Genomic DNA, 24,282 nt, shown 5'->3' on the forward strand with positions numbered 1-24,282 from the left:
GCACTTGTTGTCATTAAGGCATCCATGTTGGATTTGTTTCTAGCCCATCTTGTGCTAGCTCAAGTCGTCTTAGTTGACCCTTGGTTAGGCATGGTCCCATCCCCTCTCAAAACTGAAAAGCTCTGAAGGATGAACTTTTGGACTATTCATCCTAAAGAGCTAGATTAAGATGCTCATCTGGGAGAGACTAAATTGAAATCGTTTAGTCTTCACAAGCAGTTGCAGCTTGAATGAAGAGATTTTGGACTACCTTTTGATTAGCCTTCTCTTTTAGTGCGAGCCTTTGTCATGGTTGAGTTTGCCCTTCACCTCCGGAGTGCCGACACAAACTCAGTACGAAGACTTTGTATAAATGGATGCTCAAGTATGTGTGGGTGCGTGGATTTGTATGTTTGAGAGCATATGTTTATACTATGGTCTACATCCACTGTTGGGCATGGATGACGTCAATGAGGATGTCATAGTAACTAGTCCCTGCTATGCGTGATGGAGTTTATGGTTTTCAACCTTATGAGTGACTATCATGAGATTGAAACTGCACTATGTTGTGTTTTTAGAGGATGAGTTTGGGCATGTTCTTGGACTCATCTAGATATATTCACCCTCAAAACATCTTCCTAAGGCAGGTCAATTAGATATTTTTCTAGCTTTAGGAGGGCATTGTTCTCCACTCCCTCTCCCTCTCCATGATTTGGACAGGAGTAAGTTAGAACGGCACAGATCTCATGACTATGTGTCAATTGCAGCAATTGAATATGAGGTAGGAGTTGCAACGAGCCCTTGTTGGGCGTTTAATGGATGTATTGATGCTTTAGGAGCATATATTCTCAACAACGGATATGAGGAGATGCATTCGCTTGCTCCTTAGTCACATGTTTGAGATTTGGCCAAGCCGGAGGCCGGAGTCAAGCAATATGTATTTCCATTAGGTAGGTTTTGGTGGTGGAGGTCCTCGATAATGGGGAGCTGATTGGGAGTGATGTGATTCTGTTGGGGAATCTTCGCCTTTGGATCCTCAAAGTTTATGTTGCTAGCAGAGGGGCACAGCTCACAAAATGTCTTTCTAAATGTGAATGCTTGGATTATTAAAGGGGATTTCAACTATGTAGAGTTAGAGGAGGTGTCACGAGGACGTGAAAAGTGATGTATAGTATCTTAGTAACTCAACCTACGCTTAACCCGAGGTTAAGCATGGTTAAGTGTTGTAATGGTTTGGCCGTGAGGGACTGGCTAGAGGAAGTGCACACTTCCTAGAAGTTCCTAAGGGCAAAGTCTAGGTGCACCACTAGGTCCTAGGGGCAAGGCAAAGGCTTTAAAAGAGGGGCCTAAAAGTTGGGCCCAAGGACAACCAACGTTGTCCTTGGTATGGGGGTTAGGACTTTAATGAAGGGGAAAATGGCAAGGAGGAGGTGCCATTTGTCATGCATGTGTATGCATGCCCTTCCCCCACCTTCCATCTCTCTCCCCTCACTCTCCCAGAGGTGTTGGATGTTTTTAGTTGTTCTTGTGCAGTTTTTGAGCTGTTTTAGCTGTTTCAAGCCTGTTTTCGGCCGTTTTAAGCCATTTTAAGTCTGTTTTGACTGTTCTAAGGCTAGTACGCATTTCTAGGAAGTGCCAGAAGTCATTTCTGAACTTTCTGAAAATTTTTGTATGGACCATAGAGACGTTTGTACGAAATCCGTAGAGACGTGTTCAGCTGCCTCCAGCAGGTACCCGGGGTTGTCTTTTACTGTGCTGGACCTTTGTGCACATGTTTCTGGCTGCATGGTGGCTTTTGGAGCTGTTCTGGAGCAGTGCAGGCTGCAAGAGGAACTTTCCCTGTTGCTTTTGGCACCCTCTCTTAGGAGGGCTCAGGCACAGATCTCGAGGCAGTCATTTCGGGGCAAATTTGTGGACCATCTTTCCTCTACAGCTCTTTCTTGTTCACCCTCGGCTCTCTACCTTCATTTCTCTCTTCTCCTGATTGCTGGAAGACACTTGCACCCTGCAGGGTGCCTAGATAGAGGATAAGTGCGAGGAAGGAGCTCGCCCCTCTACCAAGATAGCGGGAGTTGGTTTCAGGTTTTGTTTTTACTTGTTCTTTCTTGCTTTGCAGCTTTTTGTAGTACATGCGTGTTGTGTGCAGTCCTTTCAGGACTCCTACAGGTTCCAGCAAGCACCCAAAGGCAAGGGTGATCCTGGGGAAGGCCTAAGGATAGTGTGGATGCATGTATAGCCTTGAGGCTGCCTTGAGCTTAGTTTGCCAGTGGTTTGGATGCCTGAATGCCTCTAAGTTGTGTCAGATTAGAAGTGAATGCCTGCGTATGCCTTGCCAGTGGGAATTCTAGTGGTGCACTTGGATTAGATGCCTTGAAGACAAGTAGAGGATTTGCAGAGAGGAACAGTGCAAGGTTGAACCCTTGTTGTAAAGCATTTCCATTCATAAGCATTAAATAAATACTGTAAGGGGTGCAAGGGCATTTGGGGCCAGTGGGTGCACTGTGTACTATTTTCATTGAGCAGGGGCATTTTAACCTCACCTTTGTTGTTGTTGAAGCTTGTTTCTAAGTTGTGCTAAGTGATTGAAGTGACTGAAGCTTGGAGTGTGGCCATTTATGAAGTTTATGATTGAGCAGAAGAACATCACTGCCCTTTTGTTTATCGAAGGCCGGTTTCAGGGGGACAGCTGAGAGAAATGTAGGGAGCTATTCATTTATATACATGCGGAGGGAGTCTGAGTTTACTAGGTTCTTGGGTAGCCTTCATTTCTCCTGAAGACTCTTGGTTTAGAAAGGTCCTATGTCATTGATTGGGCTGGACTTGGACACATCCTCTTCTAGCTTGGCACTATAGTCCTTTACACAATGGGGATGAATCAATGCCCATCACCACGGCTAAATCATGGGCATTGAACGACTGGTAAAGAATGATCATTAAGGTCATCACTACCCACTTGCACACACCCGCTCTATACATATTGTATCTTTTGTTTTAATTCCATAGTTCATATTTGGCCTCTTGAGAATCTCTCTCTCTCTCTCTCTCTTTTTCTCTCTTCGCAATGATGCCACATTTTATGTGTTGGTGTTTCTAGGATTATGTTGTAGTCGTCTTGGGTATGGATGCATGATTAGAGGCTTCATCCATTCAGCTCATTGTATAAGGTTTTTTCAGTGGAACTAAACCTTTAGTCACTTCAGTACTTATTTACAACTCACAAAGCATATATCCCAACCATTAACCATTGCATGATCACCATTTGGCATTTACCCATTTGTTCACAAACAAAACCACTGAAAAAGGGATGGAGGCTAGAATGCCCCTGCTCAACAAACATAGATAGGTGCACCCGATTGGTCCCAAACACTGTGGCGCCCCTTTCGGTATTTCTTTATATTTCACAGTGACATGATTACAAGTTGCATCTGGGAGACCTTCCCTGCAACTGAGCACGCAGTCCCAATTCATTGAGCCTTCGCAAGGCTTTCAAGCATAGAACACAATCACATAAGTGCACTTAACCCATAGGCTCAATTTAAAGGCATTCTCTTTTCCGAGTGCAATTCTATTGGCTGTCCAGATGCAATCACACTACACCCCAGCTGCCCTCTCTTTAAGTGGTTTCCAGATGGCATTCACAAAGCTTTTCAAAGCTCTAAAATAAAATCAGCAAAGTACCCATCCAAAGAATGACTCATGTAGCACTGCCTGGGAAACTGTGTACCAAGAAAGAGGTGGCACACGAGGCCAACCAATAGCTTATGGCAAAAAGAAATTGCAGCAGCAAAATCACAACTCACCAAGCCGTGAAAACTTGAACCAAGTCCTCAATCGCCAAGAGGACATAGTAGCCAATGCCCAATTGCATTCTCAGCCAAAGAGGAGTGCAAAGGCATGAAGAAAGAGCTTCCTGCTGCTGCAAGTGATAATCAAATGAGGCAACAAGCCTCTCCTTTTACAGGGGCCCAGGGGCCTGTCAAAAAGACAACCAGCCAGCTTCATACTGGCCGAACAGGCTGGCCGACCAGTCTGCTGCTGGTCCAGCCCTTTAAGGGCTCTAAAACTGGGGCCCTTTGGTCCAAACTTCTAGGGCCTTTGGCCCTCCAGCTGCACCCGTTCTACCAAACGCACATAGGGAAAAGCATATCACTGCGAAGGGGAGGCAGAGGGGAAGCCATTGGGCTAAACGGAACTCGAGGAATCCAAACGGGTGAGAAGTTATGAAGAATAACAGAATTCAGCTGAAGGAGGCTGAAAAACCAGTCCAAAATCTCAACAAAAGGAGAAGATGAGAGAGAAAACCACACATGTGAAGTTTAGAAGCCCCAGGAAGGTCCAGGAATGGCAAAGGAGCATGTAGAAGGCACTAGAGCCACCTGGAACTCTAGGTGGGGCCACTAAAGGTACATGGCTCTCTAGGGGGCCCATTAAAAATGCCACGTCATCATTTCGCAACAACCACTCTTTTAATTCCTTGGAATGCCTTTGGGCCTAGGGATTAATTACGCTTATGTGCTAGGCACCATGCCACGTTTAATTACATATTATTAAGCCCACGCTTGGACTTTTAAAACCAAAGTTGTCACAGTCATGTAGTACATTTAAAGTACTTAGAATTTTCACGCCCCCGTGACATACCTCTCTCTTGAAACAACAAACTACAATTTGCTGTCCCAAAACATAGGAGCGAGGATGAAATATACCATGAAAGAGTATACAAGAAAGCCGCAGCTATAGTATATAGAGACAGTGAAAATATGGCTAGGAGAGGCATGCATCTATCCATATACATTGCTCAAAATCTATGTGATCCTCGGCGATCAATAGTCAAGATGCATCAATATCATGAAGTCTCACAGTAGAAATACTGTCAGCTCAGTATTTCGGATGAAACATACAGTGTCATCAAGCGACCTCATGAAATCACGGTGAGCCTGTCTGTATTGAGGGAGTGGAAATGCTATCCCCCTCTCGAACACCAGGTAATGCTCTAGACGCTCGCTCTGCTGAACTACTTGTAGGAGCCCGGACCGCAGTCGGCTCTAACTGGAAAGCATCAAGGTAAAGCTGTTCCATCTCCACCACTCCTTCCCCCCCTCCCCCTCCATCTCCACCACCTTCCTCCCCTCCCCCCTCCATCTCCACCAATGTAGTTCGACATATATTTATTGTTTATGATCGCCATGATCTTGATCCCACGATACTTGGGGAATTAATGCTTTGCGGAGAGCACCAATGTCATCATTTTTGCTATAACAGCTCAGGAATGGGACTCAGAGGAGTAGGGCCGATAAAATACAATTTCTCCCAAGTAGCGACGGATAACTTTACCCTTGAGCTTTCTATCTCTGTGTGCCAGAATCTACTCTGGGACCAGAAGTTCATCATGTTCTTTCACTTCAGGCTGTACGTCATTAGGTAAATCCTCGGGAACATCTCCATGATATTGCTTTAACAAGCTCACATGAAAGGCATTATGTATCTTCCAATGCGGAGGCAACTTCAGCTTGTAAGCTATCTCGTTTATCTTTTCAGAAACTTGGAAAGGACCATAGTAACGCATGTTCAGCTTTGTGTACAACCTTTCCTTACCTTTCTTATTTTTCAGCCTTGCCTTCTGAAAACGCAGCAAAACCCAATTACCTTATGTGAAAACCAATTCCCTGTGGTGCTTATCTGTTACTCTTTTCTGCTTGTCGTGACTTCTTTGCAAGGCATATTTGATCTTCTTGTAAGCCTCTTCAAGGCTTTCCACAAAACGATCAGCTTCGAAGATTTTGTCTTTTGTATGCAAAATGGGAGGTATCTTCCTGGCACCTTCCACTATTTCAAAAGGTGCTTTACCTGTGGATGTGTGCACCGTATTATTGTAAGCATATTCCAGCAAAGGCAAATAATGCTCCCATTTGCTTTTGTGGTTTGAGACATAGCATTTAAACATATCCAAGATGGTAGAGTTTTCCTGCTCCGATTGTCCATGAGACTGAGGGTGAAAAGATGCGAAAAATTCAGCGTAGTGCCCATATTTTCAAACAGCCCTCTTCAAAAGAGGCTGGTCATCCTCGGATCCCTATCACTGATTATGGATTCATGCATCCCATGATACTTGAAGACATGCTGTAGAAACAATTTGGCCAATGGCAGCAAAACATCCCAAAACCTCTTGGTGTAATCATCAAGATTCTTGCAAAGTTTGTATGATAGGTCATGACAGTGTGAAAGTACTTCAACTTCAAAAGTTGGAGTAAGCCAAGTAGAAGAGAACACTTGCTTAAATTCCAGCCAAGTAGCAGGTGCATCTCCATGAAGCATAAGGTTGGTGTACCACTTAAGTGCATTGCCTTTCAAAAATGTGGCAACCTTCCTCATGTTGGATGCTTCTGTAAACAAACCCCCAAGAAATGCAGCATCAAACTGTTGAAGGAATGTGAGGGCTTTGCACCTGTCCTGTACTCCATTATATGTCTCAAACTTGACATGAGAACCACCATCCTTAAATTCTTTATATACATTTGATGTTGGCTGTCCCAAAGATGGCTGTATTTTTGCAGTATTCCCTTCACTAGGGAGAGCCATGCTTGGCTGAACATTAGGCATGGGAGCATGTGCTGTGGCTTGCATGCTTGGTTGCATTCCCACATTGTCATACATGGCTTGCTTTCTATGCCCAGTTGGTGGTGAAATCAACATAGCATCAAAGATAGAATCTGTACCAAAATATTCAGGTTGCTGCCTCAAATAAGGCTGAGGTGGCTGAGCCACATTTATGGACTGCACATTATTATTTTGAGGAGTAGAAGTACCCAAACCAAGGCCTTGTGCTGGTTGCTCATACTGTTGCACTGGTTGTACTTTTTGTGCCTCTTTCTCAAGTGCTCTTTTGGGGGATTCCTCTCTCTTGGAAGTCACTTTCTGAGTCATTTTTGATGCCTGTCCCTCATGGGAAATTGATGCATGAGTGTGCTGTCCGCCATGAGAAACTGATGCATGTGTGTACACACTCTTTCCGTGCTTGTGCTTTCTTGATTTCTTCTTGGCATTTGTTTGCACAATCTGAGCCAAGTTCTGAGTCAGCTGAGTCAAAGCAGTCATTGCACTTGCAAGTTGTGCATTCAACATAGTAGCATCATCCGACTCGTTGCTAGAACTAGTATCACCGTTGAGCTGAGTTGTAGCTTCATGTGTGGCCTGCTCAAAAGGCATTTGTTGTGCTCCCTACAGCTGTACACTAGTGGGATCATTAAGGCTTTCCTGCCTTCTCCTCTGAGGAGTTGTGGAGCTCTCTTGCTCATGGGTACTCACCATGTTTATGGCTGTAATATTCAGCTGTCAAAAAGTACAGCAAAGATATCCTTCCACCAAACTACTGAGGCCCACCTCTTGAGGAAGAGTGTGTGGTGTCCTGGCAACGGAACCAATGAAACCGGCCTCTAATCACTCAGAGGGCAGTGGAACTAAACCTTTCATCACTTCAGCACTTATTTACAGCTCACAAAGCATATATCACAACCATTAACCATTGCATTATCACCATTTGGCATTTATCCATTTATTCACAAACAAAACCACTGAAAAAGGGATGGAGGCTAGAATGCCCCTGCTCAACAAACATAGACAAGTGCACCCGATTGGCCCCAAACATCGTGGTTCCCCTTTTGGTATTTCTTTATATTTCACAATGAAATGATTACAAGTTGCATCTGGGAGACCTTCCCTGCAGCTGAGCACGCAGTCCCAATTCATTGAGCCTTTGCAAGGCTTTCAAGCATAGAACACCATCACATAAGTGCACTTAACAAATAGGATCAATCCAAACGCATTCTCTTTTCCGAGTGCAATTCCATTGGTTGTCCAGATGCAGTCGCATTGCACCCCAGCTGCACTCTCTTTGAGTGGTTTCCAGATGGCATTCACAAAGCTTTTCAAAGCTCTAAAATAAAATCAGCAAAGTACCCAACCAAAGAATGACTCATGTAGCACTGCCTGGGCAACTGTGTACCAAGAAAGAGGCGGCACATGAGGCCAACCAATAGCTTATGGCAAAAAGAAATTGCAGCAGCAAAATCACAACTCACCAAGCCGTGAAAACTCGAACCAAGTCCTCAATCGCCAAGAGGACATAGTAGCCAATGCCCAATTGCATTCTCAGCCAAAGAGGAGTGCAAAGGCATGAAGAAAGAGGCATGAAGAAAGAGCATTTACAAGAGCCGACCAGCAAGAATTCCACTGAAAAATGCGAAAAGAAGCACTTCTGTTGCGAAGAAGTGGGAGTTCTTGGGCTCAAAAGAAGCGTGCTTCAGAGAGGAATGCATTGAGAAGGTTTTGGAGAAGTTTCATCGTCGGAAAGTCCACCGAAATTGAGAAAAACCAGTCAACCAGTTTGTGGGACCACTCGAAATTCAACAGAAAGTTGTAGCTTTGCAAGAGGAGAGGCCCAGGAAAAGCAGCACTTCTGTCTCGAAGAAGTGGGAGTTCTTGGGCTCAAAAGAAGCGTGCTTCAGAGAGGAATTCATTGAGAAGGTTTTGGAGAAGTTTCATCGCAAAAAGTCCACCAAAATTGAGAAAAACCAGTCAACTAGCGCGTGGGACCACTCGAAATTCAACAAAAAGCTGTAGCTTTGCAAGAGGAGAGGCCCTGGAGGCTGTAGAAGCAAAAAGGTCCAGAAAAAGCCACTTTTGCAAATTCGACTAGCAAAAGAAGTGCTAAGCTCTGCCCGTTCTACCAAACGCATAGAGGGAAAAGCATATCATTGTGAAGGGGGCCCCATTAAAAATGCCACGTCATCATTTCGCAACAACCACTCTTTTAATTCGTTGGAATGCCTTTGGGCCTAGGGATTAATTATGCTTATGTGCTAGACACCATGCCACGTTTAATTACACATTATTAAGGTTGTCACAGTCTTGTAGTACATTAAAGTACTTAGAATTTCATGCCCCCGTGACAAGGAAGTTCCTTGTGTCATCACCCCCCCTCCATATAGAGTGCGGTCGAGCGGAGGGCATACCCATAGAGGGCTGCATCTATACTCTGTGTGATTCCCGAGAGATCGAGTCAGAGGAGCATTTCGGTTTTAGGTACCTCTGTACTACAAGATCTGGGGCTGGTACCACTGCCTCTTAATAGATGGTTTTGGCTCCCTACCTAGGCTCCTATCCTACCCAGACCAGCAGTGCTTGGCAGCTTTCATACATGAGGCCGTTCGGCACATGGAGCAACTGCTTAGAGTGAGTGCGGGAGACCAGGGCACACATCTAGATGTTGCTCAAAGTATGATTACTGAGTTTTTTCAACCGGATATTTTTGATCGGCAAGGCTCACAGAGGGAATGACCATGGTGACCCAAGCTAGAGCCAGAGACGCGCCAAACTTGCCAGCGTACTGAGGCACGGATCATGCTAGGGGACCTTACATCGGGCGCATGACCCACGGGAGTAACTGTGGCACTTGTTTGCCATAGAGCTATAGCCAGGAGACCTCGGAGAGTTGTACATGCCGCCAGCTGCCAGCGCCCTATCACATGACTTTTTGCCCGGGTTCCACCGATGCCCCCCTCCTAGAGTTTACACTTTGGAGCCCTTGCAATCACAGATCAGCCCCTCAATTCGGCTTTAGGTCTATGTCACACAGCCTGGACTGCGTGAGCTCCACGCTCTCTCGTCCCTCTAGGTCCTCGTTGCCCTCGTGCTCTTATACCGTGTGAAAGTAGGGCATGTAGGGAGCATGCCAGAGAAAGAGAGAGAAAACGACATAGAAGTAGGCAATGGCAACTTTATATCTGTTGGAATACAATTTCAGCCAAGGGAGGCAATGTGAGAAATGATGCTTCAAGTGACCACACGAGTGAGAGAGGGGGCAACCTATTTATAGTCCCCTACTAGTCTGGTCGGCCTACTATGAGATGGTGACTGTCTAACCAATAGGTCAGCCTGGCCTGACTAGCAGATCGGGCTGCAGCGTTACCGACCAAGCAGGTTGGGTGACCTGACTTGGGTGGGTGCCCAAAATGGGCCCCAATGCTGCGCCAACCACGGGTCTATTTGCCTCTGCCAGCCAACCTTGAACAAGCCAACAACCAGCTTGGAATCTATCCTCTTAGCCACCCTCGAGATGGGCACACCCACAAAGTAGCCCCCTCTCACTATGGGATGCCATAAACTTCAACATATTCACCTTGCCATAGGCCTTCTCAAAATCCAAAGGAGAGTCGCCAGGGGCCAAGGCTCCTACCTCGTGCACTCAGAGGCCTAGAATACTCCTCTCTTGGATGAGACTTGTCTGCATGCCACTGATGATGTTAAGGTGGTGGGGGCCCAACCTTATGACCAAGGCGGTGTCCAAGATCTTGTATGTCAACGAGCGCTGATGTGGAACGTCTATCCTCTCCCCCCCCTTCATAGTCATGCAAATCCATCTATAGGCAAGATGCTGAGGCTGCCGCCAGAGTTGAAAATCTTCTAGAAATCCAAGTGTTTCGGGTTGACCAAGCTCTGTTGAAGAAGAATGGGGAGAGGCTGTTCTCTCTTGGACACATCGAGAGGGCCTTAAAGGCCTCAAGAACCTCCGCATCCGTGAAGGGGATCTCCAATTGGCTCATCATGTGCCAAGAAACCATTCAGGGGATGTGGATTTGCACCACCTGAAGTCGCCTCCTCTATTTGGAATAGCGGGCAGAGAAGGAGAACGTCTCTAAGCTGGATATAGTAATCTTCATAGCTTGATTGATGTAGATTGGGAAGGCGTGTGGATGGTAGAAAATGTATAACAAGTTATATGTATTTTCTCTTGCTGTCAGCAAAAGCCAACAAACAGTTGCTTTATTTTCCACTTAGTGACCTTCCAGTGAAATAAGCTCTCCCCTACATCCGTTTTTAGCACAAACATCAGTTTTTGCAAATTTGTTGTGGAGTTCTTTGTCTTCCCGTCAAAAAATCTTTTCCAATCCCAAACACAAGCTTTGTGCAGCCAAGATAATGCATAGATTGGCTCCCACATCCACGTCCAATCAGTCCAATTACTTTCTGATTTCTCAATTGCTTTGCAGCTAACTTGTCAGAACGCTTTGGATAGGATCTTGAAAAGTCAACATTTTGTGGCTTGTTATATAGTGTTATTTTCCCTTTCTACTTACAATGTAATGTATATGAATTTGTTTATAGTTTAGTATGATCTACAAGCTTTATAACTTCGATGCTGTTGCCCATCTCTAAATAGGTTGCAAGGGCGAATAATTGAAATGGAAGGGCAGACTCAAACAGAAGCAACTAGAAAGCGGTATCGATATCTCAGCCATCTTCCCTTGACAACTAATTTTTGGGTAAGATTGTCCAAGCTTGGTTTCTTTGTAAGTAGAAAGTGACTTGGTAATACGTTGATGATTTCGAAGTTGAGCATAGAGGGGCGTTTAGGGGTCCTCAATATAGTCAACATCCGTAGCCTTTTATATTTCTTGCCCTATACTTATCCTTAAGTAAGTAATGAAATTTCATAGTAGTCCTTGCTAAGCTAAGTTCTCATTGAAGTTTTAAGGGCTTGGTACACCCTTTTCTATGGGTGATTGATAGCATTCCTAGCCTTGTTCATTTACAAAATTTCCATAATTTTCCCATGATTTCTTTATTCTTCAATGCAATATGAATGGTGACTTCTATTGCAATATATTTAGAATTTTCCTATTTACACTTCTTTCCCTTTGGTAACGATCATGTTTCTCTTTTTGTTGTTCATCATTTCATACGCATAACGCATATGATATGCGTGCAATTGCACCTAGGCCTAGATTTTGATTTTGCAATTTGAAAAGACATATTGTGGAGAATGTAATAGTGCCATTACGATAGATATAAAGATAGTCACAAGCAGGGGGGAGAGAGAGAGAGAGAGAGAGAGAGAGAGAGAGAGAGAGAGAGAGATATGGTATGCTTTATGAAGGTCCGCTCGTCTTAAGGATCTATGGGGGGACTACCTTATACATCTAGTGAAAGGAAATTTTACAAAGCTTGCTATGGTGTGAGTATTGGCTGAAAAATCCTCGGCGGAGGATTCTGGTCTTTCCAGTGCCCTTAGATCAGGTGTACATATGATATTCCTTATTTCCTCCCATGGCCAAAAGCCGACACGAGATTAAAGCAAAATTCCGAGAGAAAGGCGCGCTGCCGCGGCAGTATGAACTACATTTTGTGCTAGTTTGAGTACTTTACTGTGGTATTCCAAGAGTTCTTTTAAGCAGTTTCCTAGCTTTTTGGATGGCTGTTCCAACAGATTTTTGAGGTTGTCTCTACTATCACCTGATTTTTCTCTGATGTGGGCATACGCATGGCATCTTAGGAGCACGTGTTGTCCCATAGACCCTGTTGGTTTCCCGTGGACATTAATAAACGGCCATAGAGCAGTTTAAGAGTGAGGGTCTTTTGGCTTGGACTTGAACTCTTTGACCACGCCCTCATAACATACTACCCATTTTCTAGCAGCCTTGAGAGTTGGCTAATTCTGTTGCCTTTTGGTTCAATTGAGCTCATGTGAGTTATTTGGCTTTCCATATCTTGGTACCTTTCAGCTTGTGAGGTTGGTGAAGAAGCCTGATTTGTATATCTCGTGTGCTAAATGTCATTGTGGCATATCCTCTACAGTCATGAATTTACATTTTGGGGGCTATCCCGTCTCCGTCTTCTTCTAGCCATTCAATGCTGGGGGTGGTTGCTTTGATATGTGGTAGAGTCTCTTTGTATGTATCCTCATCATCGAACCAGCCTTCAGAAAGGCCTCGTGTCTTGATCTTCAGTAAATTGCTGCATTTGTCTTCATGCTCCTTGATCTCAGCTAATGTTAGTTTTATTCGCCTTAGTATCCACGTCTACAATCATTTCCTTCTGCACTTCCGTGTGAACAAAATCCTTGACTGCAAAGACTAATTAATTGGGGGGTAGGAGAAGAGGTCTTGTAGGTCTGCATTACCTCATCGGTTACTGCTTGCTTTTTGGCCCTTTGGGGGCTTGGCTGCTGAATGCCTGCTGACATGCCAGCCGACTGGCCACATGGCAGCTGCTGATGTCAGCGCTGCCACGTGGCTGCTCCTGGGCTGCCTGCGTGTACTCCTGCGCTGTCTGCATGGCCACGGGCTGTGGATGAGAGAGAGAGAGAGAGAGAGAGAGAGAGAGAGAGAGAGAGAGAGAGTATGATATGCTGTATTAAAGTCCCTGTGAGACCCTTCAGGATCTATGGGAATCGCGATTACTATTAACTAATAGTGATTGCCTTACATCCAGTGAAAGAAAATATTACAAACTCTATGTAGCTAGTATTTGTTGGGCTAGCTTGTGTGCTAGTCCTAGTAACTTGTTGCGGTGTACCAAAACCTCTTTCAAATAGCTTCCTAACTTTTTGGCTGGCTGATCGAGCAGATTTTTCAAATTACTTTTACAGTCCTCATAACCTTCTGATGTGTGTGTAGGCTCTACATGTTAGGTACATGTTGCTCATTTTCTACCTCCCCTGCGGGGCAGATTTTGCAAGTCCCTTCTTTGGGGATCCTGGGTCTTACGCACCTGCCCCTTTTCACCTCACTCTATGTGCACCACCATGGCCTGCTCTATAAAAGCTCTAAAATGTTGAAAATATTTAAAATAGCTTGACCATGTGAACTGGTTCTGGTTTTGCAGATTATATGCCTTTTAAATATTGATATGTCTTCCCCGAGGTATTTCTGCATTCATAGCTGTCCATTGAGTTAATTTCCTGTTTGTAGAGCTGCATTTTTTGTCCTGGGGTTTTGCCATAGTATCTGTAACATTTTCTGCATCACTATGTCCCTTATTCCACATGCGTCTTCTGGTATATCAGCAGCTGTTATTCCCACTTATTCCATCCACTTCATTCCCTCCCTCTACCATCCCGTGATTTGCGTGGCTTCCTTCACCTTATGTGCTATCCTACTGGCGTCCATCTCAACATTGTTGAGGTAAGCCATAAATTGACATAATGCTTCCCTTTCTAGAGGTATCATACCTGTTTCAGTCAGTAGGATGGGGTAGGGAGTTTGTGCCTTAACCCAACTCCCCTATTAGGAAACATTTATGTGAAGTTTCTAGTCCAGGTGCCCCAAGCTGGGCCATAAAGGATTACTGTCTGCACAAGCATAGTGTATAGAAAACCTCTTTTCCCAATTCCATAGATGTGGCTTCCTGCATTTCTTTGGGAAGATGTATAAAGTTTTTAAGCCTCCCAAAATCCTCCTCTCCACACATGCAAAGAATGCGGCTTTGGTCATCCAACTCTAGTAGAAGCAGGTGTCTCTTCCAGTTGTTCTTGCATTCCAATTCTAGATAGTTATACGTATTGAATGTTTCTAGGGGCACTCCTTCAAAGGTGACATTGGACCTGTTTATTACGTGTCCCAATCACCATTACCTTTGTCTTATCTATATTGACTTGCATTCGGGAGTGTATGCATAATTCTCTCAATGCATCCGATTCTAGATAGTTATACGTATTGAATGTTTCTAGGGGTGCTCCTTCAAAGGTGACATTGACATGTTTATTACATGTTCCAATCACCATCATCTTTGTCTTATCTATATTGACTTGCATTCCAGAGGGTCTACATAATTCTCTCAATGCATCCAAATGTGCTTGCAAGTCTCCTTGATCTTTACGAAAAGTACCACATCGTCTGTGTAGATAAGCATTAGCAAAGTGTATGTTGCAATCCAAACACCCTCCTTGTGTTTTCTCATCCACTCTTCCAAGTCATCGATTTTGAGGCCGAAAAGTGTTGGTAAGAGGGGGCAGCCTTACCGGCGACCCTATGAGAGAGCTCTAGCAGAGTAGCACAACCGCTAGTGGATGGATCATGCTCCAAGGGGATGGCTGTGATAAGTAGTGACATAGGGGTTAAAGCCGGTATGTCGCCAGAGAGAGAGAGGGGGGGGGGGGGGGGGGGGAGGGGGGAAGGGGGAGGGAGAATGAGAATGAGAATGCTTGTAGAATGCATCGCGAGCCTATGAGACAAGTACAATGCCAAAAAGTGACTCATTGCATCTAGATAACTAGAGTCGAGGGGGTACACAAAGCTCAGCTCCTCTCGACTTGTTATAGAGCATAGCTACATTCTAAAACATCATAAAATGACCTTAATAACATTAGTTTAAGAGTGAGAGTCTTTGGGTTTGGATTTGAAGTCTCTAATTAATGCTTGCTCATCACGATAGACCACCATTTTCCTGCCTTATGTGCTTCCTTCACTTCAGTAAGTTTGATGTTCCTTTGTTTGAGCTGCATCGAGGTGGCATGCATGAATCAAATATCCTTCTGTTGGACTCATTTTCGAGTTGGGTTAGGGGTTCAAGCCCAACCCAGGGATGCAGTGAGTTAGCTGAAGCTAAGTGGAGTTGACTGAAAACCAGAGTGCACTGGAATTGCCTCTTAAGAGTGAACTGAACTGAAAAAGAGACTCGTTAACCACAAACTCCCACGATCTGCAATTGAACCGGAGCAGTCAATGCTTAATCTGTGAATTGGATTTGAGAGTAGAGGCCACGCGACAGTGTCATGGAGTAGGGGCTGCATGACAATGACGGCGACTAAGCGTTACGGAGAGTGAGGAAGCGAGGCATGTGTGTGCATGCGCCGGGGGGGGGGGAGAGAGAGAGAGAGAGAGAGAGAGAGAGAGAGAGAGAGAGAGAGAGAGAGAGAATTATATTAATGTCTCGGAGGCCTCACGGGCCTATGAGACAAAGTACAATCAATAGAATAGCTCATACAAGCCGCTGTGGGCTGAAGCAAAGGGTTCGCTAAGGCCCTTGCTGAGTGCTAAGCTAAGCTTATGATCTCAAAAACTCAGAAGCACACTCTCAGAGTTCCTAGGAGGCTTTAGTAGGCAGTGGGAAGGATTCGAGGATATATACAGGAGTCATGGTATCTCTCCGATAGGAAACAAAGATGTCACGTATTGTAGCACTGTCGAGTTGTCTCCTGTCGTGGTGGGGGTCGTGGTCTCCGTCCGGGATCTCTGTTTTTGATGGGCAGCATCAATGGTGACACCTCGGGTCAATTGGTCTCCTCTGAGTAAAGCGGCGATGGGCTGAACCTCTATCATGCGGTGCTCTTGTCCTCCTTTGTGGCACCCTCTCCTCTGCCCTGTGTCGGCTTTGCTCACTGATGCAAGCTGCCCTCATGTCGGTTATCTCCTCATCCTCTATTCTGATGTGTTTGAGAGAGAGAGAGTTTTCACTTCATGGACCTAATTCCAAGGAGCTAAATATGACTCATTTGAAGTCATTCATTCAAAGGATCGAACACACAACACACAATGGCAAGATCACAATGCAAACCAACAAGTCTGCTTGCAGTGAACGGTAGAATTGTTGGCCTTGATGTGACTATACACAGTGAAGATGAGAGTGTTTACGTTGTGGTAACATTTCTGCGTGCGCACGCGAGAGAGAGAGAGAGAGAGAGAGAGAGAGAGAGGTCTTCAGAAGCCCTCGCGGGACTATGAGACAAAGCACACACACAAAAAGGATAAACACCAACATCAGTTATAGACTGAGGGTCTCTTGGAAGTGCGTATACCACTCCCAAAGTTATTATGGATTAGCTACATTGTACTAAGCAAGATAATTGGTTTGTGAGTGAGAGTCCTTGGGTTTGGATTTAAAAGTCTTTAATAAGTGCTTTTCCATCTTTGTAGACAGCCCATTTTCCTTCTTTGCGAGCGTCCTTCACTTTGTTCAGTTCTATGGATTTCATCTTGAGCTGAATCGGGTGAGCTCCTTTGAGTCATACCTGGGTACCTCTCAGCTTATTTGTTTGCATAATAATCTTGGTTCTTGCCCTCCTATCGTTGAGAACCACTTTAGCTTGTATCCCAATATGAGGCACAATGGATATATCCTTTAAGTCCCACTCAATCTGAGGGGTTGCTGCTATAATATTATCGAATTTTCCTGCCAGGCGCCCTTCATGCCACCCTTCAGGAAGTCCTCCAATGCGTAGGCATCGAGCATTAGCAGCCTTTTTTTCCTGCTCTTTACCCTCTCCATATACTTCACTTTTGTTGATTTTATTGTACATTTCTGCTGAGATTTCCTTTTTTATCGACTTGACCTGGTTGGTGAGATCCGGAAGGACGGTGTGTCCAATTTGTCCTAGAAGGGGGGAAGGCGGTTCATTTGAATCCCTTGATTGTCAAACCATCTGGATATGCGTGTGTACCAGGTCGTGCCAACCTCACTCTCGGCTAGTCGTTTGGATGACTCTAGTGCCAACCACAATAGTCTCCAACAAGGCAAGACCCACACCTTGTGAATATATGTCATCGAGTGAAAGATGGCATAATCTGAAGTGGGGTCATATAGAACTCTGCTTGTATGATCTGATGAGGGACCGAGGGCTTACTCCGAATCATCCTAGACCATGTAGTCACCAGTAGCCTCTTGAATCTCCACTAGTTAGTTGCCGATAGGGCGCTTTGGCTGTCGGCCTCACTAGTGTATCAGATAGCCATCCATCCCTTTGTCGGGGGGTCTAGGACGTGTGCTTGAAAGCACTGTCTCTCTAGTCGATCCAGAGCTCCTTGCCCTCATTGAGTTGTGTCTTGACTAGGTATCTGTGTAGGACTGCCACTGAAATGAGGACTGCCATCTGCTGTCACATGCACCCCTGCACTTGGGTGCAAGGTGACACACTGGCTACATCGACAAGTGTGTTATAGTTCCCAAATAGGAGATTTTGTCGTATGCTGTGACCCCTTTGTGAGCCCTTGTCTAGGGACAGTCAGGCACAAGCTACGCAGGTAAGTCTCTCAGCCTTAGGTCAAGTCAGTAATTCAGTTCTTGCTCACTAGTACCCACTGGAGAACAGTAGGTTAAGTGTTTCCATCTTATAGGTTAGGTCTTAGCCTAGGTTAGGAGCCCTTTAGGGACCCCAAAGGCTGGACAGGTAAGCAGGGAAGGCAGCCTGCAAAGGCTGCCCAAAAACTCCCCTAGCAAATGATCCAGGGAGGGCTTTTATAGGCTGGTTGTAGGCCAACCAGTCTGTAAAACAGACCGACCCAGTCCGCTGTTTACAGACTGGGTTGGCTCAGTTCCAGCCCTATAAAAGGGCCCCCTTGCTGCCCTTTTTTATCATTCAGTTTGCTCCTGCCTTCAGCTCTCCTACAGCTCCACTTCAGCCTCTTGTGCAGCCCCTGAGATCCTCAGATCTGGCCCTGCTCTAGCCTCAGTCCCTTGGCCATCAGTTCAGCCTGTTCTGAAGGTGACCATGCAGCACAACAGTCGGAGGTTTGGACCAGCAAACGGAGAGAGGTTTGGACACTGTTTCCTCAGCTTTCTCAGCTCTCTTTCACAGTTTACGCAGCTCACTCTCAGCTCTATATTTCAGTCATCTCTTAGTTCTCATAGGATCTATCACTCCTAGTTTTCACTCTCTCACTCACGCAGTAACCTGGCATTCTGGTAGACAGCACAAGCCTCTCCCTTGTCTTGCAGAAGGGTCCTACATCGTCAGTGTGGATAGCGTCAAGGTCTCGGTATTGGTCGGCGTTGCCTCTCAGGTCTTTGGGTTTGCTATACGTGTGCACAGTGAGCTCTTCAGAAGTGCGTTCCGTTCTCTCTCGAAGAGTGTTCTTTGTATTTCTCAGTTCTTCAAGTATAAAGCAAATTCTCCCTTGATTGGGGGAGGGGGTCCTCAGTGGGTACAGGGACCCAATCGGTTGTCGACTCTACTCTCTCTCTATCCTCATCTCCTTTCTCTCTCTATGGTAAACAACGCTAATTCCTCGCTAAAGGTTTAAAGAAGGTCTTGCTGTGAATTACACGATCAGATTACCGTTACATGTTACATCTGCGTATAGTAGTGTCTGTATCTCCTAGGCGATCAATTAAAGTCGTGATCTCGTCAATGTAGAGCCCAAAGAGTGTCGGTGAGAAGGGGCATCCTTGCTTCACTCCGAGTGTGCTCTCAATCCAATCTGACAGGCCTCCAGGGGTCCATGCTCTCCCTCTGAATGACTTATATAGGCTTAACACTCCCTAGATCATGTCCCATGGGATTTGTATCTCTTGGAGTCTCCTAATCATGCAGGCTCGTGGGATTGTCTTAAAGGTCTTTCGAAAGTCTACAAAGTATGTGTCGACTTTTTGGGATCTTGATCTCGCCTCCTCGATGATGGCTCGTAGGGTGAAGATGTGGTTAAAAGTGGAATGTTGCCTTTGGAAACCAGGCTGCCCAAAGCTCGTTGCCCATGTGCCTTTTTATAAGAGTTAATTGCTCGCTCTCTCTCTCTCTCTCTCTCTCTCGCTCTCTCTCTCTAGTACAGATCCATAGATCTTGGCGAGTGTGTGGCCAATCATGAGGGTGTAATAGTTCCCCGTGTCCATGGGGTCCCTTGCTTTGTGTATCGGTAGGATGGTGGTGGTATTCCAAGAGGGGGGGAAGTTATGGCCTATTGCATCGTTGAACATGTGCGCCAAGGTTAAAGACGTAGTAGTTCCCCGTGTCCATGGGGTCCCTTGCTTTGTGTATTGGCACGATGGTGGTGGTATTCCAAGAGGGGGGGAAGCTATGGCCTATTGCATTGTGTGCGCCAAGGTTAAAGACAAACCTCCTACCCATGTGCAAAGTACTGAGTCCACAACCCCTCATGGTCTTGTGCTCGTCGGTTTTGGAGCCAACGCTGTGTAGCTTGCATATCCTGTGCAATGAATAGGATGTGGTGGACGTGAGTAAAGAAGGCATATCAGATGGTGCCTAGATCGAGACCTCCTAGAGTGAGGTTGCATACGTTTGCTAGACATTTGGATCTGTGATGGGGATAGGTGTCTTACTCTCAAAGAGAAGGCCCCATCCAGTAGTGGGACCCCCTCCTCGAAAAGAACCGATTACCTCATCCATCCCATGTGAGAGGAAAGCCCGTCTCTTACGGTGTGTTAAGTGCTGTGATATCCACCTTGCCTCAAGCGTCGTAAGGTGCCCAAAGCCTGCCCACATGTGAGGTGAGATTTCATCTCTCAACTCATCATCAAAGCATGGGTTCTGGGGCATCTTCATAGCTAGGGGACGTGCTGTAGATTGAGTTGTAGGGAAAGATATGGCGGCAGTAGACTAAACCACGGATACCATTGTGTCTGAGACATGGGCGAGGTTTGCATCATCCTCAAGGGAGGTCGGTAGCTCATGGGACAAGTGGCTCATATAGACTGCATCAAGGGCATTGTCAAACTGTATGTGAACACTGGTGGGGGCCAACGGGTTGCGTCCTGTGGCTAGTGGTATATGTTGAATGCTAGATAGGAGTGGTCAGCGCCATGTGGGGGGGGGGGGGGACAGTGAGATCACATACATGTGACACAAATGCCGGGGATGCCATCAAGTCATTTACTGTACTTGTACCCCCTCCATGTGGGAAACATGTGAGCCCTCCGCATAAGTGAAGGCCATTATATATGATTAAGTCATGCAGTGCTCCCTTGTTGGCCATGTTTTGTGACCTGTGGCTGCATGAACTTGTATCCACATGTGGCATGCATGCTCCTCCTTTTGCATCATTGATATAAGTGGTCTCAGATGTGATCAAAAGAGCACATTCAGCTGTCTCTCCTCGTTTGTCTCATATGAGCCGACTCCGAGGTTTATCCTGTCACTATGGGCATCCTTTTCTTTGGGATCTCATGTGTCTCAATGTAGAAAATCACATCTCTGTTGGTGTAGGCTTTGAAAAGCCCCCTCAGCTAGACCAAAGGGTACCATTACATGTCCACACTGTAGTACTCAATCTATTCTCCGTCCTTGTCCCATAGGCCCGAGACCGTCATGTCGAAACGTTTCACTGAAATGGGCGAACTGCCCTAAGTACAGGTTGTCACCTGTGTCTTGACTCTTTTGAGAGTGCTTAGTGTGTAAATGCATATTTGAGAGTTCTTTTGAGAGAGAGAATCTTGAGAATTATTTATGTTTGATATATAATTCATATAAAATACATTTTAAAAACCAGTTTCTAGATGAAACGCTTGCCAAAATCTAGAAACGTTTCTTGTGACACTGTTTTGCTCTCTCTAGGATAATCACTTTGCAGTCTTGGTATGTATAGCCCACTTCTTCTCTTGTCTTGCTGCCATTACTCACAACATCCCTCCCTTCGACGCTCTTGCAAGAGCGTGAGACCATCTTCCAAAAATGTCCAGCTAAAGCGTTGTCAATTGTAGGGTGTTAAAGTTAGGGCACCAAGGACATCTCGTTCGGAAATACATAAAAATTGGTGTAGGTGCAAGCATTCTATTCGGCAACCAGCTGCTAGAGTTTAGACTTTTAAAAGTTACCACAAGATCTCAATGTCAGCTGTGGTAGACAATTAAGTTTGTTATTAATATCTTGGCTTTAATTCAGTATTTATTTACAGCTATGTGAGGTGGACCTCCGGGGAATTTTACCAAACTCAGCGTTCACCCCCTTTATTGGAGAGATAAAAGTCCGTGAGAATCGTCGGCGGAGGCGTGTGAAGCAGGTGACCAATACATGCATTTTATGATTTGTTTAAATATCCATTTACCTTCATTTTTAATTTGCCAATGAATTTACAGTGTTATCATCTATGTTCAATCTATTTTAGGGATTATATAGAAAGTATCCTTCAAATGTTTTCGTTAGTTTGAAGTCTTTCTCTGTGTGTATCAACCTTTTTTTGTTAGTCTGGCCTTTCTTGCTCCAATGTAAAGAATGTGTGACATCCTAATATTTTCTTTCATACCTATCTTCACAGGAATGGAAATTGGACACATTAGGTATTTTTGGATTGTTCATCCTAATGAAACACCTCATTGTGACTGATTATTTGGAAGTTTTTTGGGAAGGGTGAAAAGTACTCCAGAAAAAGATGAAATATGAAGTCTGTTCATGCTTTAAACTTAAGACAGAAAAAATTTGTTAAGCTGACAAAATGGCCAACAAAACTAATTGACATGGTCAATTAGCAAGTTGGATATACATAACTTAATACTTTAAATTTGAAGACAGTACAAATTTGTTAACTTCACCATGCGGCCAATGAAACTCGTGGATGATGGTGGATATCAAGTGTAGATACTTGAAAATCTAAATCCATCTGGCCAGATGTTCCAGACCAGCATTTTAAAAGCAGTTTTCTTGCTCATTGTGATAATTTTTCTGGTTGTGGTGTCGTTTACATGAAATCTAGGACACAAAATAACATGACGTGTTCCCTAAGCATTACTGTCATCACAAACGTCATTGTTTTTGGCCTTGCATTTCAGCCATTGCGTTCAAAAAGATAATTGTAAACTCAAAATTCGACCAATGTGTGATTAGCTAATCATTGTTTATACTGGACCAAACATAGTGAAGGCGGCTGCTGTAACTTTCGACTCCCCTGTACACAGCTTATCTCCCTGCCCATCGGGAGTCTATTGGTAGACGTGCTGCTTTGGATGCAAGAAGCTACCATTTTTACAGTTTGTGGTGTTAAATGTAACGCTCTGTTGTTGGCTTTTGTGGCTGCTTTTTTTTTTTTTGGGGGGGGGGGGGGGGGGGGGGGACAGGATCAAGCAGAATCCTTAAAAGAAGGAAGGATATCTACAGCTCCAACCCAGTTTCTCCCATCATCTGAGCTTGTTGCTTCGATGGACTACATTGACGGAGAGGAGCTGCCATTGGGTCTAGATCTTGAAGGTAATTTTTCCTTCAATCTTAACTCCTCTCTCTCTCTCTCTCACACACACACACACACACCGCGCGCGCTTTTTTTTTGTGTGGAATTGCGTGTGCACACCCCCCCCCCCCCCCCGGTTGGCAATGATGACGTTTGTGGGGATGTCATAGTAGCTAGTCCTTGCTATGTGTGATGAAGATTATGGTTTTCAAACTTGTGACTATCATGAGAGTAAAGCTACTCTATGTGTTGTGTTTTTAGAAGATGAGTTTGGACATGTTCCCAGATCCATCTCTCTCTCTCTCTCTAGATATATGTGTGTGTGTGTGTGTGTGAGAGAGAGAGAGAGTTTACCAGAGTGGTGTGTGTGTGAGAGAGAGAGAGAGAGAGAGAGAGAAGCAAGCTGAGCGCTCCGCCAAGATCTTCTTGCAGGCCCCCCTTCCGTCCGTACGCTTGTACGGTGGCCGTACGGTTTCCGGACGACCGTACCAGTGCCTACGGTAAACTCGCCATCCCTGCGCAGATCTGAGCGCAGGCCCGCACACTTTCTCCGACCTCTGTTTTTTTTTCTGTGTGTACGTACGTCTTTTGTCAGTGCTTCCGTACAATTGCAGTTTTCAGCGCCCTGTCAGCCTCTCCGTACAGCCCAGCCTCTTCCGTACAATTTCTGCTGGATATTTCCGTACAATCTATTTTCGTCCGTACAAACCTTTCCGTACAGCCCGGTTGGTGTTCGCCCCGCTCTTGCTCGCCTGCTTTAGTTGCTGCCATCCACCCCTTCTTGCCATCTGCTTTCCTCCTCGTTGCTGTGTATCACCTGTCCATAACTGTGCATAAACCCTGCTGCCCTCTTTCGCTTCATCAGTTCTGCCCTGCTCACCTCCATGGAGGACCATATTAAAAGCTACTCTCGGAAGGACTTGTCCCGGGACCCTAAAAGACAGCAAGCCGAATTCTCTACCTCAGCCTCTGAAGATGCTCACTATGTTTTCGACATGCTCAAGGACGAATTCCACCGCAGCCGGAAGGAGTGGGCCAAACCTCCCCCAGCCCTTAAGTATAAGCTGAAGCTGCCCTCATTGGTTACTCCTCTCCGGAAGTTCTCTCAGCAAGTAGTTATCATTTTCTTCCCTGGGAAATGACCTTCTGCAAATGATGTGGCTCAGTGGGTTCAGGCTTTGTTGGGAGGTTGCTTTGTTGAAGGAGTATACTTTGCTTCTCGGGGTTTTTATGAAGTGCACTTTTTGGATGCCTCATATCGTCAGCAGATATTGGAGATGTCTCCTCTATTCTATGGCAGACAAATGGTGCATGTCGTGCCATGGTTGCCAAATAAGGATTATCATGGTCTCATTCGACATCACTGCCCCGAATGGGTTGAGGTAGTGGATTTTCCGGATTATATGAGGACTGAGCTACCAAGTCTGGCAGCTACTTTGGGGCAAGTTGTATGCCCACCCCGTCCTTGGGGTAATCGAAATCGGTTTTGTGTTCTTTGGGATACATATCACCCAACCCCTCCTTCCATTGCGGTAGAGGTGGAAGATGTTCCCTTGGGCGAAAAATATTTTGACTTGAAATGGGGAGTATTTGCAGGTGCTTGTTTTACTTGTCATAAATTTGGCCATCTAGCTTCACAGTG

General features: G+C 45.3%; 1 protein-coding gene across 1 annotated transcript in view; it reads left to right on the top strand.

Annotated features, from left to right (window-relative positions):
- Positions 1-24,282, top strand: part of LOC147886878 (RING/U-box superfamily protein) — a 41,709-nt gene that overhangs the window by 9,777 nt on the left and 7,650 nt on the right. Inside the window, exons 5-7 of the mRNA XM_087394138.1 lie at positions 11,195-11,297; positions 21,375-21,479; positions 22,531-22,660. Of these exons, the coding sequence (XP_087250264.1) occupies positions 11,195-11,297; positions 21,375-21,479; positions 22,531-22,660 (338 nt within the window). The remainder of the gene's footprint in view (positions 1-11,194; positions 11,298-21,374; positions 21,480-22,530; positions 22,661-24,282) is intronic.

The sequence above is a fragment of the Dipteris shenzhenensis genome, chromosome 23 (genome assembly GCF_047967505.1).
Source record: "Dipteris shenzhenensis isolate YYH24624 ecotype China chromosome 23, Dip_SZ_1.0, whole genome shotgun sequence".
NCBI classification, from domain to species: Eukaryota; Viridiplantae; Streptophyta; class Polypodiopsida; order Gleicheniales; family Dipteridaceae; genus Dipteris; species Dipteris shenzhenensis.